At 52.9% G+C, this 18,441-nt stretch overlaps 1 protein-coding gene across 4 annotated transcripts; it reads left to right on the top strand.

Moving 5' to 3' along the window:
- Window position 1: 1 nt before the first annotated feature.
- LOC122379755 (inhibitor of growth protein 5-like) lies at window positions 2-2,328 on the top strand. Of its 4 annotated transcripts, none has more exons than XM_043362192.1 (2): window positions 2-24; window positions 947-2,328. In XM_043362192.1, exon 2 carries the CDS (start codon window positions 1,042-1,044, stop codon window positions 1,789-1,791), a length of 750 nt encoding a protein of 249 aa, XP_043218127.1. In that variant the 5' UTR covers window positions 2-24; window positions 947-1,041; the 3' UTR covers window positions 1,792-2,328. The 4 variants fall into 4 exon arrangements, with proteins under 4 accessions (XP_043218127.1, XP_043218129.1, XP_043218125.1 ...); XM_043362194.1 differs by having other exon boundaries at window positions 19-52; XM_043362190.1 differs by lacking the exon at window positions 2-24 and adding an exon at window positions 28-194.
- Window positions 2,329-18,441: the final 16,113 nt, after the last annotated feature.

Below are 18,441 nucleotides of genomic sequence, written 5' to 3'. Positions count from 1 at the left end.
CACATGCTGCCCGCGCGCGGATATGTTGAGTGAATTGATATGATTGATATTGGTATCATTATTCTCCCCCCCCCCCCCGGATTGCATTCTCTTTGTACAGGACTACCTAAGATGAGAAGATAAATTTGTGCATATTTTTAGACTGGTTTCCCTGGATGGGATCTGTTTATTTATGGTGAACTTGGTTGAAGAAGGTAGGCAAAGATCAATTATCAAAGGCCGGTAGTAGGCTTTGACTTACCTACTTATTTACTTACATACTTACGAAGTACGGAATTTGGATAGGCCAAAGGCCTTAAGAAACCTTTCTAGTCTAGTTCTTCGTGCGGCTGACTATTCGTCTGCGTGAGGGGTGTCGTGACTTGTGTGCGAGGACCGAGGTGTGCCCAGTTGCCTGTTGCAGTGGGTGTCGAGCCTGTTTTTGAACTGGTTCAGACTTCAGAGTGACAGCGCAGATATCGTGCCTGTCTCCATTATTACTTGAACTTTAACTGCATTTATCAATTGGAGCACAGACTGAGTATTTTGTCATTATTTCGAAGCTTCTGTTATAACAGATAAACAATATAAATGATATTTGTATGTGAGATGGTTCTATAATTATTACCTATCGATGCTTTGGTTTGGTCATTTGTTATTTTTACCTATAGTTATACTTATACCATATGCTAAGCTCAGATATCAATATCACCCTCTTTCCAGAAATGCAGTGCAAATCGTTAATATAAAATGCACATTTTTAGCTTGCTTTTAGACTCCTAAAACTATTGCACTGAATAGATGTCAAACTCTGCCATTTTATGATGACCTGAAGGCTGAAGGCCATGTTACAGACTAAAAGGGCGATTGTGTCCTTTTGTGATATATTTCAGACCTGCTACTGCTTTGAACCATTTCTGAGTTATAATTTCTTATTGCTTCTTGTAATAATATCATTCTTTTTCAGACTGGCTGACAGCATGTCAAGTCTATGTGACAGTCAAAGGATTTAATTGACAGTCAAAGGATTTAATATAATCCTGGCTGTCACTGCCTGTGACCATGGCACATTCAATTCACCTGGAGCATTACCTGGACAGTTTAGAGAGCCTGCCAGCTGAGCTGCGGCGCAACCTGACCCTGCTGCGTGACCTGGACGAGCGCGCAGAGGGCCTGTCGGGCAGCCTGGTGCGCGAGGCCGACCGGTACTCGGCCGAGGTGGCCGGACTGGAGGCGAGCGGCCGTCGCCACCAGCTGGCCGCCATCGACCAGCTGCACACCAAGCTGCGCGAGCTGGCCGACGACAAGGTGCAGCTGGCCATCCAGACGTACGAGCTGGTGGACAAACACATCCGCCGGCTCGACTCGGACCTGGCGCTCTTCGAGTCCGAGATCAAACAGAAGGGACTCGGCGCGCGCGGCCGCTCCACCGACGAGTCGGGCAAAAAGGCGGCGCGCAAGAAGAGCGACGGTCGCCGGCGGCGCAAGTCCTCCTCGGACGAGGGCTCGCCCCCGCCACAGAAGCGCGGCCGCAAGTCGGCGTCGGGTGCGGCGGCGGCCGGCGAGGAGGGAGCGGCGCCGACGGAGCTCGGCCTGGGCATCACGCACCCGTCGGACGTGCTGGACATGCCGGTGGACCCGAACGAGCCGACCTACTGCCTCTGCCACCAGGTCTCCTACGGCGAGATGATCGGCTGTGACAACCTCGACTGTCCCATCGAGTGGTTCCACTTCGCCTGTGTCGGACTCACCACCAAACCCAAGGGCAAGTGGTTCTGTCCAAAGTGTAACCAGGACAAGAAGAAAAAGTGATAAGGCCGTTAATGGAGAGCTCATGATTTCCAAACGAGCTCATGATATCCAAACATGCCTGACCTGTGAGAGGTGAGTTTTGTACGATTTTTTCCCAACTGTTTTGCTAGTGATATTTGGAGGAGGCATTTCTTTTTGCCGTAGCATAACGTGCAGTGCCGTCTGAGTTATCGACCCATGTAACATTCATCTTCATTGCATTGTATCATGAGTCACACTTCGCATTACGCGATGTAGTCTTTGATGAGTCACTTATGCTGGTAGGGAACACTTTTTTTGCACCCCGAGAGCAGCTGAAAGACGGTAGTTGAACAGTCATGTTGCGGTTTTGGCTACGATGAAACTCATGTTGTCTTGAGACTCGACGATTTAGTATCAGTTTGCAATGCTCAACGTCTTTATATCTGCCGTTTTGCGTTAGATAATTATCACTACAGGTTGTAGCGTCATTTCGTTATACTTAAGCTCAGCTTGGCTGATATTCAGTACCATCATGTAATATGACATTGAACAATACACTTCATGCCATTCTAACGACTGTGGGGACTGGGATCAGGGACGGCGGGGACTTGGGAGGGACACTGAATACTACCGACTTCTTTTTGGAGTGCAACTGAAGCTACGCCAGTGTTTCATTTGTAGTTTCAAATACCATGGAATTGCCGGATATCCCTCTAGAATAGCGTACGTAGGTACCAATAATTTCGAATAATTTTCCTTTTAGTTGACAATTGATACCTTTAATTGGCCACCCCTTTGGTAATCCAACCGATTTCTAATTAACTTTTAAGTCCATATCATGCATTAGAAACGTTCACCTCATTTCATCTGCGGGACCAAGAGTTGATCCTTTATGGCCTCGCTCGACCCACGTCGCTTCCCGCTTTGGTAGTAGGTACTGCCAAGTGGTTGTTTTTCTACGGCCGACTGTCTGGTTTTGTAGAATGTAAGGCCCACACGGCGTTATTTGTTGTGACCCGTGTATAACCCGTTGGAACCACCCACCTACCCCACCACACCTGTCGTTACGGGAATGAACATGGGGTTAAGATGGCACCATGAACTCCAGGGCCTCTTTTGTGGAAATGCTGCATGGCGAACATTCAACATTTCCCACCCGAATATCTCTGCTCTGTCCATAGCAGCAACCCACATACCGTCTGGCCGCCACGCCCCTGTCCGTCCCATCCGCCCACCCTCATCTATGTATCCCCACATCCTCCCATTTTCCCACCCACAGGGGGCAGCCGTCGCATGGCAGCCGGCCGACAGTCACGTGACCTGCCGGGCGTGTCATCAGCGGCGTCACGTGACCGCGGCGGCCCGGCGGCCGGCCGGCCGGCGCGCGGCTCGGCGGCTAGTCGTCGCAATGGCCGGTGTGGGGAAACACGTGCGGATCCTGGAGCCACCGCTCAACCCGCACCGGGCGCTGCCGGGCCTCTACAGCGAGCAGGTGGGTCCGACGGCCGCCGTCACTGGGGAGGCCGGGAGGTCAGCCGACGTGCCGCACACCTGTGGCCGGGCAGACGGAGCCGCGCCGGTGTGGGAGACTGAGAGACACAGCGGGACCAGGGTCTCGCTCGATGTCGTTCTCCACGCTCCGTTTCTCTCAACACCCGCGGTCGCGCTGCCGCCAGTGATGGGCATGCACCGGAAAAAGGAACAGTCAGCACGGCTGCGACTGCGGCGGGGAGGTGGTTCGGGGTACGGACGTGCCGTCATGCCGTTCTCCCGGCTCTCTGACTGACCCGACCGAGCAGGGGGCGGGTTGGACCGGACCGACCGGCAGCTGGGACCGTGGCCCACCGTGACAGATGGGATAGGATGGTCCACAGCTCACTGCTCGACGGACCGACAGACAAGCGCCGGGCCGACAGACATACAGGGCTGGTTAGAGTGGGCCCTTCCATTGACCTGCCTCGACCCTGTGAACCGCGACCTGGTGAAGCTAGTCGAACATCTGTGAACCGTTAGCGCTTTTTACCGAGGCAGTCAGCTGGGAGCCGGCCGAGCTGACCGGGACGGGCTCAGTTCGCCTGTGGGCTGGCGCAGACGGGGTGGATGTTAACTGAATGTTACCGCGCTGCGCGCACAGCGGTGCACCGGTAACAGCGACCGCTCAGCTGTGAGGTATTCACCGAAAGCAGCGACAGGTGCATCCACTCGGCCGGGTATCAGTGACCCCTGTCACCCCGTGGTGACCTCGGTGACACCGTGCGGTCACGGTTGTCGGTCTACCTTACACCGAACCAAAACACCGCCCCGTCGCACCCATCCCTCCCCTCCCCTCCCCTCGTCAGGCCTCCGCCCAGTACAGGAACGCAGGCCGGCCGGGCGAGGGCGCCGCGCACCGAGCGATGCGCGGTATTGAAGGTCGCTCGACCGCCGGCGGCGCCGATTGCCGTGTGCCGAACAGCTGTAATCGGAGGAGCTCGCTGTCTGCGGAGCGGGGCGTCGCCGGTGGGCCGGTAGCGCGATCGCGATCCTTGTCGGGTGGGTCGTGAGTTGACGAGGGAGGTGGCGTAGGAGGGGTGTCCATCGGGAGGAGGTGACGGGACTTGCTCTTCTCGGCACCCTCTCCGCCACCACCCTTCCTCTTATGTTCCCTTCTCCAAAATTACTCTGGGCCTTTATACGAGCGAATTTCTTGGTCGGTATTGAAAAGACCTGAGAAAAATCCATTGACGGTTGTGATTCTCCTCTGGGTAACACTTGACCCAGGAAGTTTTTGCAGTTGAGTTCTGCTAATGAGAGCTGGGTCATGGCGACTGATATGTTGGGCTTTTCTGCCCTCTGATGTGGGTCACCGACTCACCAAGCTAGCACAGCTGTGCCGCCCGTCCCTCCCATTACACCTGTGGGCGTGGTCGGGCGGGGCTCGGCCGGTCGGCCTATCCTCCGCCGAACAGCAACACATTGGTCCTAATAGTGGTGCGGATTTAAAATTAGCTGCCGATTGTGGGTTACGCATAGGTACGGCCCTCCAGCAAAAGAGTGGTTGGTTAGCCTATGTGCTTTTGGTGTAATAACTTGAAATGACAAAGACATGACAAAGACACTCCTGTAAAATAACTCAATAGAAATGAGAAGAGGGTTCGTGAACACATTTCGGCAGTGGTTTTCAACAGCCATTAGACGTATTCATCAATGCAGATCGATTATTGTGATGTTGGCAACCAACCACCTAATACCTGGAGGGCCGTACATGTACTCGGTTTTCAACAGATAGCTGGACGTTCTTTCATAAATGCGCGCGTTGATTGTTCTCAATGATGCCGTTCAGCGAACGGCACTATTATGTTTGTGTAACACCACTTGGGTCGCTCGGTCCATGGTGTCGGTGATAATTGGTGACATGGTTTCAAGTGTTGGTGGTGGTTTCACCATAAGGGGTGATGATTTCTCCACCCATACTCATCCGCTGAGCCGTAGTCAGGGTTGTCCACAGTAAATTGTTGGATGATTTAAACATGACAAATGGACGGCTTCAGAAAGGCACAAACTGGACCGTTTGAGGCGTCATGCGTGTTCCGCCTTCTGAGGGAACCAGTTTGCCTGAGATATATCCAACAAGTTGATTAATGATTGGTGACAGTTGAAGTGAATGCCAGCACAAAGTCGATGCGAAACCGTTGCCGTTTGGCATGCTTCTTGGGAAGATAGCCTTTTCATAATCGTACTTCCATTCTGTCAAGATTTCATTCAGTAGGTATTTAATATTCGATTATTGGGTTCCACCTTTCGATATTTTGTTGGACAAGTCGTGGGAACCGGTGGAGCTGTGAGAATTACCCAGGGAACCGATGAGCTCATCTGATGACTTTGTGGTGGTGTGAGGGAGGACTCACTTCACGCTGGCCCGAATGTGGATACGTTGGTTGACATCACGGTTACTTGATGGTCTGAGGACTGCCATCAAACAGTGATAGGTATAGTTTGTAAATGATCAGACATGATTGAGTTTTATTCACGATCGATGGCAACACAAGTCAAATTCCTAAAACCAGACGTTTCGGCCACAGGGTGCCTTCGTCAGTGGACACTAGTGATTAATTAAATTAAAAACACATAGTATCAAAAACAATCGGTATAAATCGTTCGAAGTCGACACATCGGGCACAGGTTTCGAAATGCATTCTTTGGTTCAACATTAAAAACCTAAATTGAGAACGGCATTCATCACGCTATTGTTCTTGTCGCGTTCTTTTGATATGCTGAAAAATTGACTTGTGTTGCCATCGATCGTGAATAAAACTCAAGTGATATAGTTTGCAGACTGCCGATGGTCTGAGTCTGACGTTCGAATAGCCCGGTATCCTGTCGATGTGAATTGCTATATTGGACAGCTCAGGACGCTGATGATCTGAGGGCTGGGATGATACGGCTCCCCCACGATCTGACAGCCGTCGACATCACCTGAGTCAAGCCTGTGCCCGCTGGGCTGCGGATATTTACTGGTCCTTAGACGTCGGCAAGCAAGCTCCATAGAATAACTCGGTAGGCATGCCTCTCAGTCGCGTCTCTTGGAGCGTTGGCGCAGGCTCGTACCGTCACCAGGACCCAGGACAGGAACGGTCAGAGGTTTGCCGTGTCTCACCGCGTCGGTGACGCCCCGATAATCCTACCGCTATGCAGCTCCCGCCTCCGCCGCCCTATGCTGTACGTGTCGCAGTGTCGTGGCCTGTCACGATGACATCCTGGTTTACCGCCTCCCGGATAAAAGAGAGCTGTGCCACAGTCCATGGACTTTTGAACTGGGTGGGGGTGTTTTACCACATATCCTGCCGCTGCCAGATTTACTTCTTCTGGCTGGCCGGAACCATCACAAGGGACATGGTCCTGACCACATTTGTCCGTACTCTGCCCTTGAATGGTACCCAACAAATACCCAGTCTGTACCCTGGTTGTACTCTGAATGCACCCTCATCCAAACACTGTCCTTATCAGTCCTGACCCGTGCGCTTGTGGTCTGCTGATCTGCATAGCTGTTCTGTGGGCTGAGCGATGGCTCTTTCTGGCATGCATCACAGTATCGCTATGCACTTTGTATACACACACACGGTGTTTGTGATTCTTCATCTGGACAAGGCGCGCCATAGCATACTGGATCTAATGTTGGTTTCAGTTTTGATTAATTTAACTCAAACAAGACAGCAAGAAACATTCGATTTATGCCAATCAACTCGCCGTTGATTCCAAGGTTTAGGCCCCTAGTACCGCCCTTTTCAGCGGCACCGCCCTGCTCGTGCTCTTCTCCACTAGAAAGCTTTCATAACCTTTTCGCTGAACCATGCACTGCAGAGTTATTCTGATTTGAATTCCAGCCTTGGATGGAGCAGAAGCCTCAGATCGAGCTTCCCGACAGGATTTGCCACTGTCGCTATCAGCTGACCCCTGTCACCGCAGCCCGCAGATATATCGCGTGTCGCCAGACAGGACGCAGACTGCGATCATTTTTTAGCGGAGCATATAAATCCTGCGTAAATATTCTTCGAGGTCCAGGGTGTTGTACCTGCTTGATTTGTCTTCTGAGATAAAGCGTTGGAAAAATTGTTTTTTCAGGTATGGAAAATATAAAACAGCATGTCAAGTTTCCGACTCGCAGATGTGTGCGCCTTTTATGAGCCAAATACCAATCACCATCTTTCATGACGGCTCTGTAACATTGGCAAAAAAAAAAAAAATAAACATCTCGCAAGAGATAAAGCGACAAAGTTTGTGGTCTCGTGTAAGCTGCTTGGTGTCAGCCTAATCAACCCTTTCAAAAGTCAACCCTTTTGTGGTAGCTGACGAATGGTCTGCTCATTGGCTGGATATCCTTTACCGTCGGTTCCTGACCGTCTGGCCGTTTTTTTATCTGGCCGGCGACGGGTGCGGAGGGGGCAGGATGCGGTGTGGACGGCCCGTTACTCAGTGCCGGAACGGGGAGGAAGGCGGTCAGACGGTGACGGTTCCGAGCGGACAGTTTTAGCGGCGCCGCTGTCTGCGGCGCTGGAAGATGACAGTTTTCCTCGGGCTCCGTGTATCCTCCAGGGGAACCACCTGTGCGGCGCGTCACGGCGAATCACGGACACAGTTCGTGCTGAGAACAGCGCCGGGACTCGGCGCCGGGACTCACGGCTCAGCAGCAAACTCGTGATGTGCCCAGCCGTGACCCAGTTACGGAGGGGCGGTCTTCGTATCTTATGGCGAGAATCTCGCTGATGGGAAAGATCCTGGTTAAGTATGCTCACTCATCACTGCATTGCAGTGTGCGCGACTATTCTCTGCATAAGTCGGTCCCGTAGCTCTTGGTAGCGCTCCGTTAGCGTTCCGTGACTCAGTCGGTACAACGTTGGACCCCGTTGGTGCTCCGTCCTTGTGAATCCTTCCATTCAAAAGATGATTTACTTTTTTAAGCAAACTTTTGCGTTATGCTAGCGTACTATGATGCACGGATGGATGCTGGGTCCCTTTTAAAGGGCCAAAGAGGAGATCGACTGGCATGCTCTCGAACACTCCACACCAGCTTGACATTAGACAATAGACATAGACAATTGTCGCGTCATGGAGGGATTGTCACCGGAGAGTTTTTCAACACTGTCGCTCAACGCTGCAGTGTAAAACTCGAAGAGGAAATGGAGCTACTTATCCGGAAAGAAGAGTCACATAACACATTCTGCCCAGACCAGTCATCACCGACTGTCGCCACCTGCACCTCAGTCAGGCACTGACTGTCATTGGCGGTCGGCAACAGTAGGTAACCGGTCGTCAGCAATCACAAGTTCAGCAGAACCCTCCCTGTCGTTTTCTTCCCGGGAAGCTTTTCAACAACTCTCAGACTAACTGTCCAAAAACGACCAACCGGCTAGCCGATAACTCCCAGCTGTTACGCTGATAACTCCCAGCCGGCTGATCGGCATATCCCATTCAGATGGCTGTAAACTCCCAGCCGTTTGGTTGAGGACCCAGTCACTCCACCACCTGCTTGATGCTTCCGTGCTCAGCAGGTCCCCAATCACTATGCATTGTGTTGGCCCTTCCTTAGTACAGCCGACCGACCGCAACGGCGTCGGTTTTTCTGAGGTGTCGTTTTTGTCCGGATATCAGCTGGCGTGCCCCCTGCCGTCACTGAGCCGAAATTGATGCTCTGTCGGGCTGTATCGCCGTTCGAAGCCAGTGCAATCACTGACTGTGTGTCGCTGTCGGCGAGCTGCCCCGTCTGCCGGACAGGCTGCCGGTCGCGGATCGCCGATGAGACGATATGACGACGCCCCGATGTGACGGCGACGCCCCGCGGCACCGGTAGACCGGGCGCGGAGGGCGGTGGCCGGACGGACAAGTGCCGGGTGCCCCCCGGTGTCACCCGTGTGGTCTGGTCGGATTTGTGGGTGCCTTGCTGTGTCTACCATCCCAGACTGGTGTGCAGCAATGGCAGGTGATATGATGCAATGTCTGCAATGGGACGACTGCTCCGAGTCGCGGAATGCCCCGGAAAACCCCAGGTAACTGGAACGCCGAACACGAAAACATCACTCCGCTTGCTCACGTGGATGGTGCGGATGACATGAAGAAGCAAATGCTATTTTTATTTTTGCCGGTCAATCACTTTGTACACAAGTCACAATGGATGCCCACTTCGGTTTTGTAGAGTTGAGAGTTGAGACCATGAAGTGTGTCACTATTATAGCCAATTAAGTGGCAGTGCTGCTTCTTCATGGAATTCCACAATCCGATAATGATGCTTGTTTTGCCATTTCAATGGTCTCTGACATTCATTTTTTTTTGTGCATGTTACTACATTTCACCAAAGCCATTTACCCAAATCTTGCTGAATGCGCTCCAATACTGTATGATGACGGAAGCACCATCCCGCCATCGGGAGGTAATCGCATAGAGGACGGTGCGGGGGTGGGGGACAACTCGGCACAGCACAGGCACAATGCCGTCACGCGCGAGTCACGCTGTTTCGCGTGGTCGATGGCTCCGTTTGGCAATAAAACTAAATCACAGCCCTAACCGAACAGTGACGCCTCGCTGGCGGGATCACGCTTATCTTCCCCGGCAACACGCCAACAAGTCTGTGGTGTGTGCTGCTCGGATTGTTAATGCGATAACCCGCGGGAAAGGAGGGCACACGGCGGGCGCAAACGTTCACCTTGGATGGGCAGACGTCATGCTGAGAATCGCGGGACGGAGAAGACGCCGTCACGATATCTTGAGGTGTGTGATATTTGCAGACGGCGGGTCTGATGTCTGCGATCAATGCCTAAGCTGCGAACTGCCGAGTAATGCCTACTTATTTGCATCATCCAATTAATAGATATGTAGAATACCCAGCACTGCAGTGCATACGCATTCTGTGTGCTATTGTGTGTCCGACTGTTGCATCATTCAGGACGCTGCCATCGCTGCCGCTCTGATGGGGAGGGACTTGATTTAGCCATTTTTACCCGTGGCTAATTACTGTGGTAATTATTGTCGTTCAGCGCAAATCTTCTCTTCCACTTCAGCTGAAAATGGAACACAAATCACCGTTCAGTTTCAATGCATTCCAAACTAATGCATTGGTTTGCAAGCAGACACGTCAATAGCATTCGAGCCCCTTTTGTTGTATTGCTTGATCTTCTAAGCCATTATGGCTGTATATTGACAAATATTTTCGATGCCACGCTTCTGTCAGGCCATTGGACGGAAGTAAAGGTACCCCAGGGCAGCTTTAGCGCCCGGGTGACAGCGCCGGCACCCACTGTCGCCTGAGTGCTCCGGTGGTGTCGTCAGCACGGGCAGGTGCTAAAATTCACTGCATTATTATCCACTACCGCCGTGGATTAGAGAACACCGACTGTCCGCTTCACCCAAACACGACGGGTCTGTTTTCCTCTACGGGCTCTAATGGCCGGGGCCGGATAGTACTGCATGCTGACACATGACAGCTCCTGGGCTGGACTAAACGACATGACAGCTCCTTGGTTGGGGTAAATGACAGCGCGTGACAGGTGAAAAGGAGGCGTGCTGTGGGCGCGCGACGACGCTGACATGCTGGTGATCGACCCAAACATTTTCCTTGCTTAGCTTATAAATTTAGCGCAGCTTATGCCGATAAATTTATATGTAGGTAGACGATACATGGGTGACATCTATTGCAATATGAAGGTCATTCTGCCTCTGGCACTCCGAGGCGACCGATGAAGTCAGCGTGACCGGACCTTGCCATACTCACCTGCACGAGAGTTCACGTGGACTTCTGAGCTGCGTTACGGCGCTGTCGGCATGGCCCGGGGGTCAGGCTGCCGCAACAGGTGGGCTGTCCCGTCCCGCACCTCGGTCGGCGCTACCCACCATCACTTTCATGAGTTAGTTTATCGTGTCGATTTGCCGATTTCGCCATCGCCGTACGCTATACCGCCGCTTCGGCTGCCCGGGACCGCAGGGGCCCGCCGCGCTGAGTGCTGTCATATCACCTTCGTCGTTGTACTGAAATACCACACAGGAGCATCGAGCTAACTAAGGATGTAGCCTATGCCGAGGCACCTAACCACATTCGGTCACCCATCTTAGCGTGTGCGTCACCTCTGGTCCCGCCTTCACCTCCCTCAACTCTGCTATTGCCGCCGCCTCTACCTTCGCCCTCGCCACCTACAGCCCCAAATTAGCCCCATGTACCGTCGTCGCTGCCTGAGCGTTTGGGCGTACCGACAATGTTTTTGTTGCGGTGTGTGATTTCGCAATCGGTGTCGGGCCTTGAATGTCTGACGTATTTGAATAAGAATCAGCCAATAGATCTTGTGAGCCAGCCGCCTTTTTAAATGATGCCATTTTTTTAAATAAAATAATGTTTGTAGTGAACTTTGGCTCCCTCAATTAAAATCGTCTGCCCATCCGATGTCAGCACGGTGACTTCTAAAACACGCGGACTTCGGGATGCCACGGGAGCAGCGAAAACTCACCGACGCCGCCCAGATGTCGTTTAGACGTCTCGCGTGCTCAGACTCTGTACGATTCGCGTGTGACAGCTGGGAAGGCTGTCCGCGGGTCCACCAATACCGGTAGGACGGGGACCCCGTGACAGATCACGATCTGTGCAGGCTCGTGCAGTCTGATATTTAGACACGCCAGGCATGGCCGTAGGTACTGCTGAAACCCGTAGCCTGGTGGTTGGACAACTAGTTGAACCCGCTCACCCCTCGGCGATTTAATGATTCCGGCTTAGCCACTGAGTGGCCCGATGAAGACAGCTGGAATGTGATTGCGGAGGTTCACTAATTAGCATAAGGAAAAAATTAAAATGTTTAGATGGTTTCTTCGAAAACTGCATGCTTAGTTAGGAATTAGGATATCGTCAATGGGTATCTGGTTCTAAGCTAGGTGAATGTTTGTTGTTGGTGGGGTGTTTTAGTAGCACTTTTTATGGCTTTGGCCTGTGGGAGCATGACAGTTAAGTCGCCCGGATGAACAATGAACATCCATGTCAGTCTGCCGTGACTGTAGGTCAAAAGGCCGCGACCTCTTATAGTGATGATAAATGAGATATTATCATGACACTGAGTTGACAGTCACTTTCCGCCGTGTCACTGGTTGTAGATAATTGGTGCTGTGACGGGGTCGATATAACCACCGTCGGTATGGGCGCTGCTGGCTCCAGAGCTGGCGACAATTTTGACGCCGGGGCTGGTTGTGGCTGTAGCTGGTGCTGGGATGTGGCCATGGCTGTGCCACTGGCTGGGAGCTGTGGGCTGGTGCTGATCTTAGTGCTGGGTTTGATGTGTTGTTGGCTGGTGTTTTGTTGGTGCTTTGGATGGGGATGGGACTGGTGCCGGCGTTAGTACTACTGGGACTGGCACCAGTGCCGGTAACCGCTCTCGCTGGGTGCGGCCCATGCACTGATATGCAGCAGTGATTGGGGGTAGCGAACGCGCGGTGTGTTTAGCCGTGGGGTGGACCGGGCGGCGGGCCCCTGTCCGAGCTCCACCCTGACGCTCCGGCCGTGCCATGCCCGCCCATGGAATTACCCATCGTTCGGACCACGCGCTGGCGACGCCTATGAACGTTGTGAAACTGCTGCCCATGAGTGCAGGGTGGGTGGCAAGCCGTCTCACAGCTGCGGAGTTCACCACTTCAGCTGATCGAAACGTCAGCCGAGATGTTTTGTGTTTAGATTTACTTTTTGCGGCCCAAAAAGTCCAACTCAGGAACAGTGAGACGTCAGCTGGAAACGGTCGTTGTTCCGTTATTTTGAAATGCTCGTCGTTATTTTTATATCATGCTTATCATGTCCTAATGTGTTCATCCGTACCCGTGGCAGGTGCCAAATTGTTAATTCCTCGTAATCCAGTGACTTAAGTGCACGACAAATGCTGCCAAAAGCAAACGAAAGCGTGAGCGCGGTCGCCGCTGAAATGCGCTGACAGGATCAGCCTGACCAGTCCAAATGACTCAGGCCAGATCAGCAACCTTTTCCAGCTTGCATTTTGCAATGCTGCAATCTGCATTCGCACTTCACAGTCACACCCATCGTCACTGCATGCCGTTTTTGTCGGAATTGGAAACGCAGTTTGACATCTGACAGGTCATGTATGTGGCCTTTGCATTTTCTACACCATTATTTTGGTGACGCGAACGGCCACAAAAGATCGCCTTGTTTCTTCCTTATGCTTTTTACTCTGACCTGTTTCACAATCAGCCACGTGTCTGTTACGTCGCTTACAACTGGCTCCTATCACTCACAACCAAACGGTCTGTCCTAACCGCTTCTGTCTTCACGGTGTTTCCGCCGCCTGCCGAGTTGATCAGTCACCGGCGTCTGTGGGACGCCCACCGCGTGGGTGGGAGGTCACCTCTCACCTCACCGCCGGTGACCGCGGCAGGGGGCAGGGTCATGTTCAATTCATCAGACCGACACTCTGCCAGGCCCCGAGCCGTCTTACTGTCGACCGCCCACTACGATGGAGATTCTCCTTTCTTTGTCTGTGATAGCGACTGGTCGGTGCTTCTCCCAGGTCAGGTCTTACCGTGGTCACGCAAGTCTCGGTGGTTGGCAGATACTGTGTCGCGCAGGCTGTTTGATGCGGTTCTCCATTTTATATCACTTTTCGTGACCTGAAGTGGTCGTTCCTTGCAGTTGTTATCGTATTTGTTTGTCTCATGCGGTCAGTTATCGTATTGGTTCGTCTCATGCGGTCAGAACAGAGGAAGGTGTAGGTAAATTCCAGCTGGGTGCAAGGCGAGGCACGACTGTGGTTTTATGTGGCGTCCCGCGTCGTCCGTCCGTTGCCGAGCCGGACCGGTCATTTTCCATTTCACGGTGCCACCCCGGAGGTCACTCAGCCTCGCGAGAGGTGGCGGGGTCACCATGGTCTGTTTGACTCGGACCGGCCGCAAGTTCGTCCCGGGGGCCGCTGCCGACCGCTCCAGGCAGGAGATTATAACTGGGAGTGTCGATACCTTGGTTTTTGATTCGACTGAAGTTGTGAGTTGAATCGTGATGAGTCTCACTGAATCGTTCGAATGAATTCATTGAATGTACTAAGGCATCGGAGTGATGTCTAAACCAACAGGGCTGAGAGTGCAGATCCAACCTGCAGCAAAGCTGACTGAATTGGCCAAGCGGGGATGATTGAAAGGATTTCGAGTGATCGGCGTCGGCCATTTCATGTCCTATCCGCTCGCTAAACCTTTGGCAATCAACGCTCTACTGACCCGCGTCATAAGGAGGAACCGCAACCCCGTGCAGTTTTTGTATAAACTGACCGTGGAGCAAATCCCTCATCAATTTTCGTATCCTTATGATGTATTGCTCCGTGTTTTGTATGCTGTGTGCTTCCTTTGTACTTGTATGCTACCTATATCCAGTAACAGCGTTTGTCGTACTGTGGGTATCTCGTCCCATTTGTCCTGGATGTCGTTTCTGAATACAGAGTCTCGCGTCTTACGTCAGTGTCTCGTGCCTTGCGCCTCGCATATCGATGTCTCTCGTCATGCTGCCCGCGCTCTCTGCCCATCGTCCCATGCTCGACGCCCGTGCGCAGTCTCATCCTGTTGCCGTATCCCGTGTTTCGAATTCCGTGTTTTGTGTCCCGTGTTTTGTGTCTCCGTCCCGTGCCCCGTTCTCAGCTGCTGCACGGACATCCCCTGCCCACCCCGACAGCTGTTCCTGCGGCGGTGAGGCAGCCCCGTCGTGATGTGCCCCCCCAGCCCGTCGTGACTTGTGACCAGCCTGTCGTGACTCTGGCGTAACGTAGTGAACCGTGACGTGACGCCTTGTGACTCAACGTGACACGGTGGCCATTGGAACTCGCCGATCGGTGCTGGTCACATCGGGCGTGTCACCTCGGGCGAATCACCTCGAAGAATTCGCGGAATCAGTTAATGCGCCAACGTTTTGCTGGTCATTGATGAAATTGATCTTTGAATGTTGCCTCGGCAAAATATTGCAACAATTTGTCCCATTGATGCTGTGACCTAACGGCGTCTTTCGTTATTTACCTTTCAATTTTTACAAACAGGACAGTTATAAAATGAAAGCATGACGATTATTTTTGGGCCCGTCTGGCCAGACCGGGACGATACGCTCAAGCTAGAGTGTCGTCCCAGACTGGGGGAGAGTTGTCGGATACCTCCCCTCGCTCCAGACGGGCCATGTGTCCCCGCACGCGCTGCCCTACTTCTTCATATGAATAGCGAAAAATAAAACATGCACATACGCCCACGCAAGGGCAGCTCCCCTGACCACCGACCGCCCGAGCGGGGCGCAGGGACCTTTCAATGTTCACAGCGTTTATCCTTCGATGCGTACCCCATATAAGCATTTTCCAATGCTCCTACGCGCTAGCAAAGCCGGTGCGAAAGTGATTCGGGGCTATATTCTCACGAAAACAGCGTCTTTGGGTGAGGTGACAGCCCGATGAGGTATAACACGCGACAAGCGAATAACATGACATGGCGGCGGCGGGGAGGCGGACGGCAACGCGTGTGTCGCCAGACAGACCAGGCAGAAATGGGACACAACGTTATCGCGGGCGCGCGTCCCCTAGCCTAAGTCACGTGACCGCGACGGACGTCTTGGCTGCGCAGCGGCCGCGCGCTGGTTCATTGCCCCTAGAGGGCCAAACAGAGAAGTCATGGTACCACAAAATTTTTCGCTCGTATACGATTGGAAAAAGCTCCTAGCTGCGCTAAACGCCGATTTTCCAATGCTCCTACGCGCTAGCAAAGACGGTGCGAAAGTGATTCGGGGCTATATTCTCACGGATTATGCTGAAAACGTTGCCGTCGGCGGCTTTCAGTCCCTCCTGAATGTTGTTTACCGTGCCGCAGGTGTCAGGCAGTCCGGTCCGCGCGGCGACTGATAGTGATATCACGTCGTAAACGGTGTGACTCACGCCGACGACCGACGATGGGCGACAGATTGCGGCGGCATTGTCCACTGTGATTGCCGTGGGAAACTGAATCCCCCGTCCCCTGGGGGAGGAGTGTGCCCGTTGCCCATATGGGCTGGACTGCAACTTACGCGCTGTGTAATCCATGGTGTTTGTTCCGTGATTCTCGCGCTGTCAGGATGCCGGCGTTTACGACTTAGTAACTTTTTAGTACTTACGCAGCTGAGTTGGCGAATCGTTCTTCTTTTTCCTCGGGCCCTTATCCCATGACTGGATTTTTGCGTCATTCTATTCTCGTCATTACTGTTTTGATCAGACAAGACTGTTTTACATTTTCTGTCGTGAACGCTTTCATTCTGATTTTCCCCATGCCCGCTGTCTAGGGGAAAGTCAAATCAAAACACGGCCACAGAGAGTGGCATGCATTGTCGTCCATTATGAGCTGGCAATTACTTCCCATGCTAGCTGTATCCTACATGAGACGTCTAATTTGTCTCTAATTTATAGCCGCCCCGGCTCCCTCATATGTATGCCTGTCGACATATCCGTGAAGGCGGAGGGGCCCCACGGACCTGCAGAGCTCCCGTGGGCGATGACTTGCTCCCCGCTCGGTCCGACAGTGCACCGTTCGCCGTGAGTGTCGGTACAGCCGAACCCTGTCCCGTTCCGGGCTCCGCCCTCCTCAGCTCACGGCCGCTGTAGCCGGCTCGTGAGGGCTGTGGGGGAGGCTTTGTGGGCACCCCACGCGCCCCATACCACATCCGCATCTGTGGAGGCTGACGTCATCTTTGTTATGTGGGAGAATGAGGAGCATTGACCGGGTCAAGTGGCTATGGTGTATTCGGCTTATATATTATGCGTATCCGATAGTAGCGCCCTTTTTATGATAAAACCAGTATAACGCCTTTTGGGGCGACTAACGGAGCGAGCGAGAGGGTGAGCCTTGCACGTGCGGAATTTCGAGGGGGTACCTCCAACTGAGTTATGCACGGCACCCTACTAACCGGTCTCTAGCGATGTGCCAAATTTGGGCACAATCGGCCCAGCCGTTCTCGAGATCTGGAAGCGGCACCCTGCACGTGCGCACGTGCAAAATGGGTCCCAACTGACTTGTGCACGGCACCCTACTAACCGGTCCCAAACTGTTTACCAAATTTGAGCGCAATCGGTCGAGCCGTTCTCGAGATCTGGAAACGACCCCTGCACGTGCGCACGTGCAGCAGCACCCCAACTCTGGCACATGGATATGCAGTTCCTAGTGGGTGCCTACCTACATGCCAACTTTGAGCGCAATCGGCCAAGTAGTTACCGAGATATTGCAACAATTGCAAAACTGACACCTCTTCGTTTTGCACGTGGCACGTGCATAAGGGCCGGTCACCCACATGCATCGGGAATAGTCCAATACTTGGTAGAAGGAATGAAGCTACCCTACAAAAATTACCGCATGTAAATCGGTCAAGTGGTTGCTGAGATATAAGCCTCGCAAAAGCGTCCGCACGGCCGGCCGGCCGCTCATACTCAGAAATTTCCGTTAATCTAAGGAAAGACTCCGCTCGCTTCGCTCGCTCCGTAAAACCAGTATAACGCCTTTTGGGGCGACTAACGGAGCGAGCGAGAGAGTGGGCCTTGCACGTGCGAAATTGCGAGGGGGTACCCCCAACTGACTTGTGCACGGCACCCTACTAACCGGTCTCTAGCGATGTGCCAAATTTGGGCACAATCGGCCCAGCCGTTCTCGAGATCTGGAGGCGGCACCCTGCACGTGCGCACGTGCAAAATGGGTCCCAACTGACTTGTGCATGGCACCCTACTAACCGGTCCCTAACAGTGTACCAAATTTGAGTGCAATCGGTCGAGCCGTTCTCGAGATCTGGAAACGACCCCTGCACGTGCGCACGTGCAGCAGCACCCCAACTCTGGCACATGGATATGCAGTACCTAGTAGGTGCTTACCTACATGCCAACTTTCAGCGCAATCGGCCCAGTAGTTACCGAGATATTGCAACAATTACAAAACTGACACCTCTTCGTTTTGCACGTGGCACGTGCATAAGGGGTCACCCACATGCATCGGGAATAGTCCAATACTTGGTAGAAGGAATGAAGCTACCCTACAAAAATTACCGCGTGTAAATCGGTCAAGTGGTTGCTGAGATATAAGCCTCGCAAAAGCGTCCGCACGGCCGGCCGGCCGGCCGGCCGCTCATACTGAGAAATTTCCGTTAATCTAAGGAAAGACTCCGCTCGCTTCGCTCGCTCCGTAAACATATGGCATCATGTTTACGCAGAA

The sequence above is a fragment of the Amphibalanus amphitrite genome, unplaced genomic scaffold (genome assembly GCF_019059575.1).
Source record: "Amphibalanus amphitrite isolate SeventyFive unplaced genomic scaffold, NRLGWU_Aamphi_draft 000083F_arrow, whole genome shotgun sequence".
Classification (NCBI taxonomy): domain Eukaryota; kingdom Metazoa; phylum Arthropoda; class Thecostraca; order Balanomorpha; family Balanidae; genus Amphibalanus; species Amphibalanus amphitrite.
This window is presented reverse-complemented; position numbering and strand designations above follow the sequence as displayed.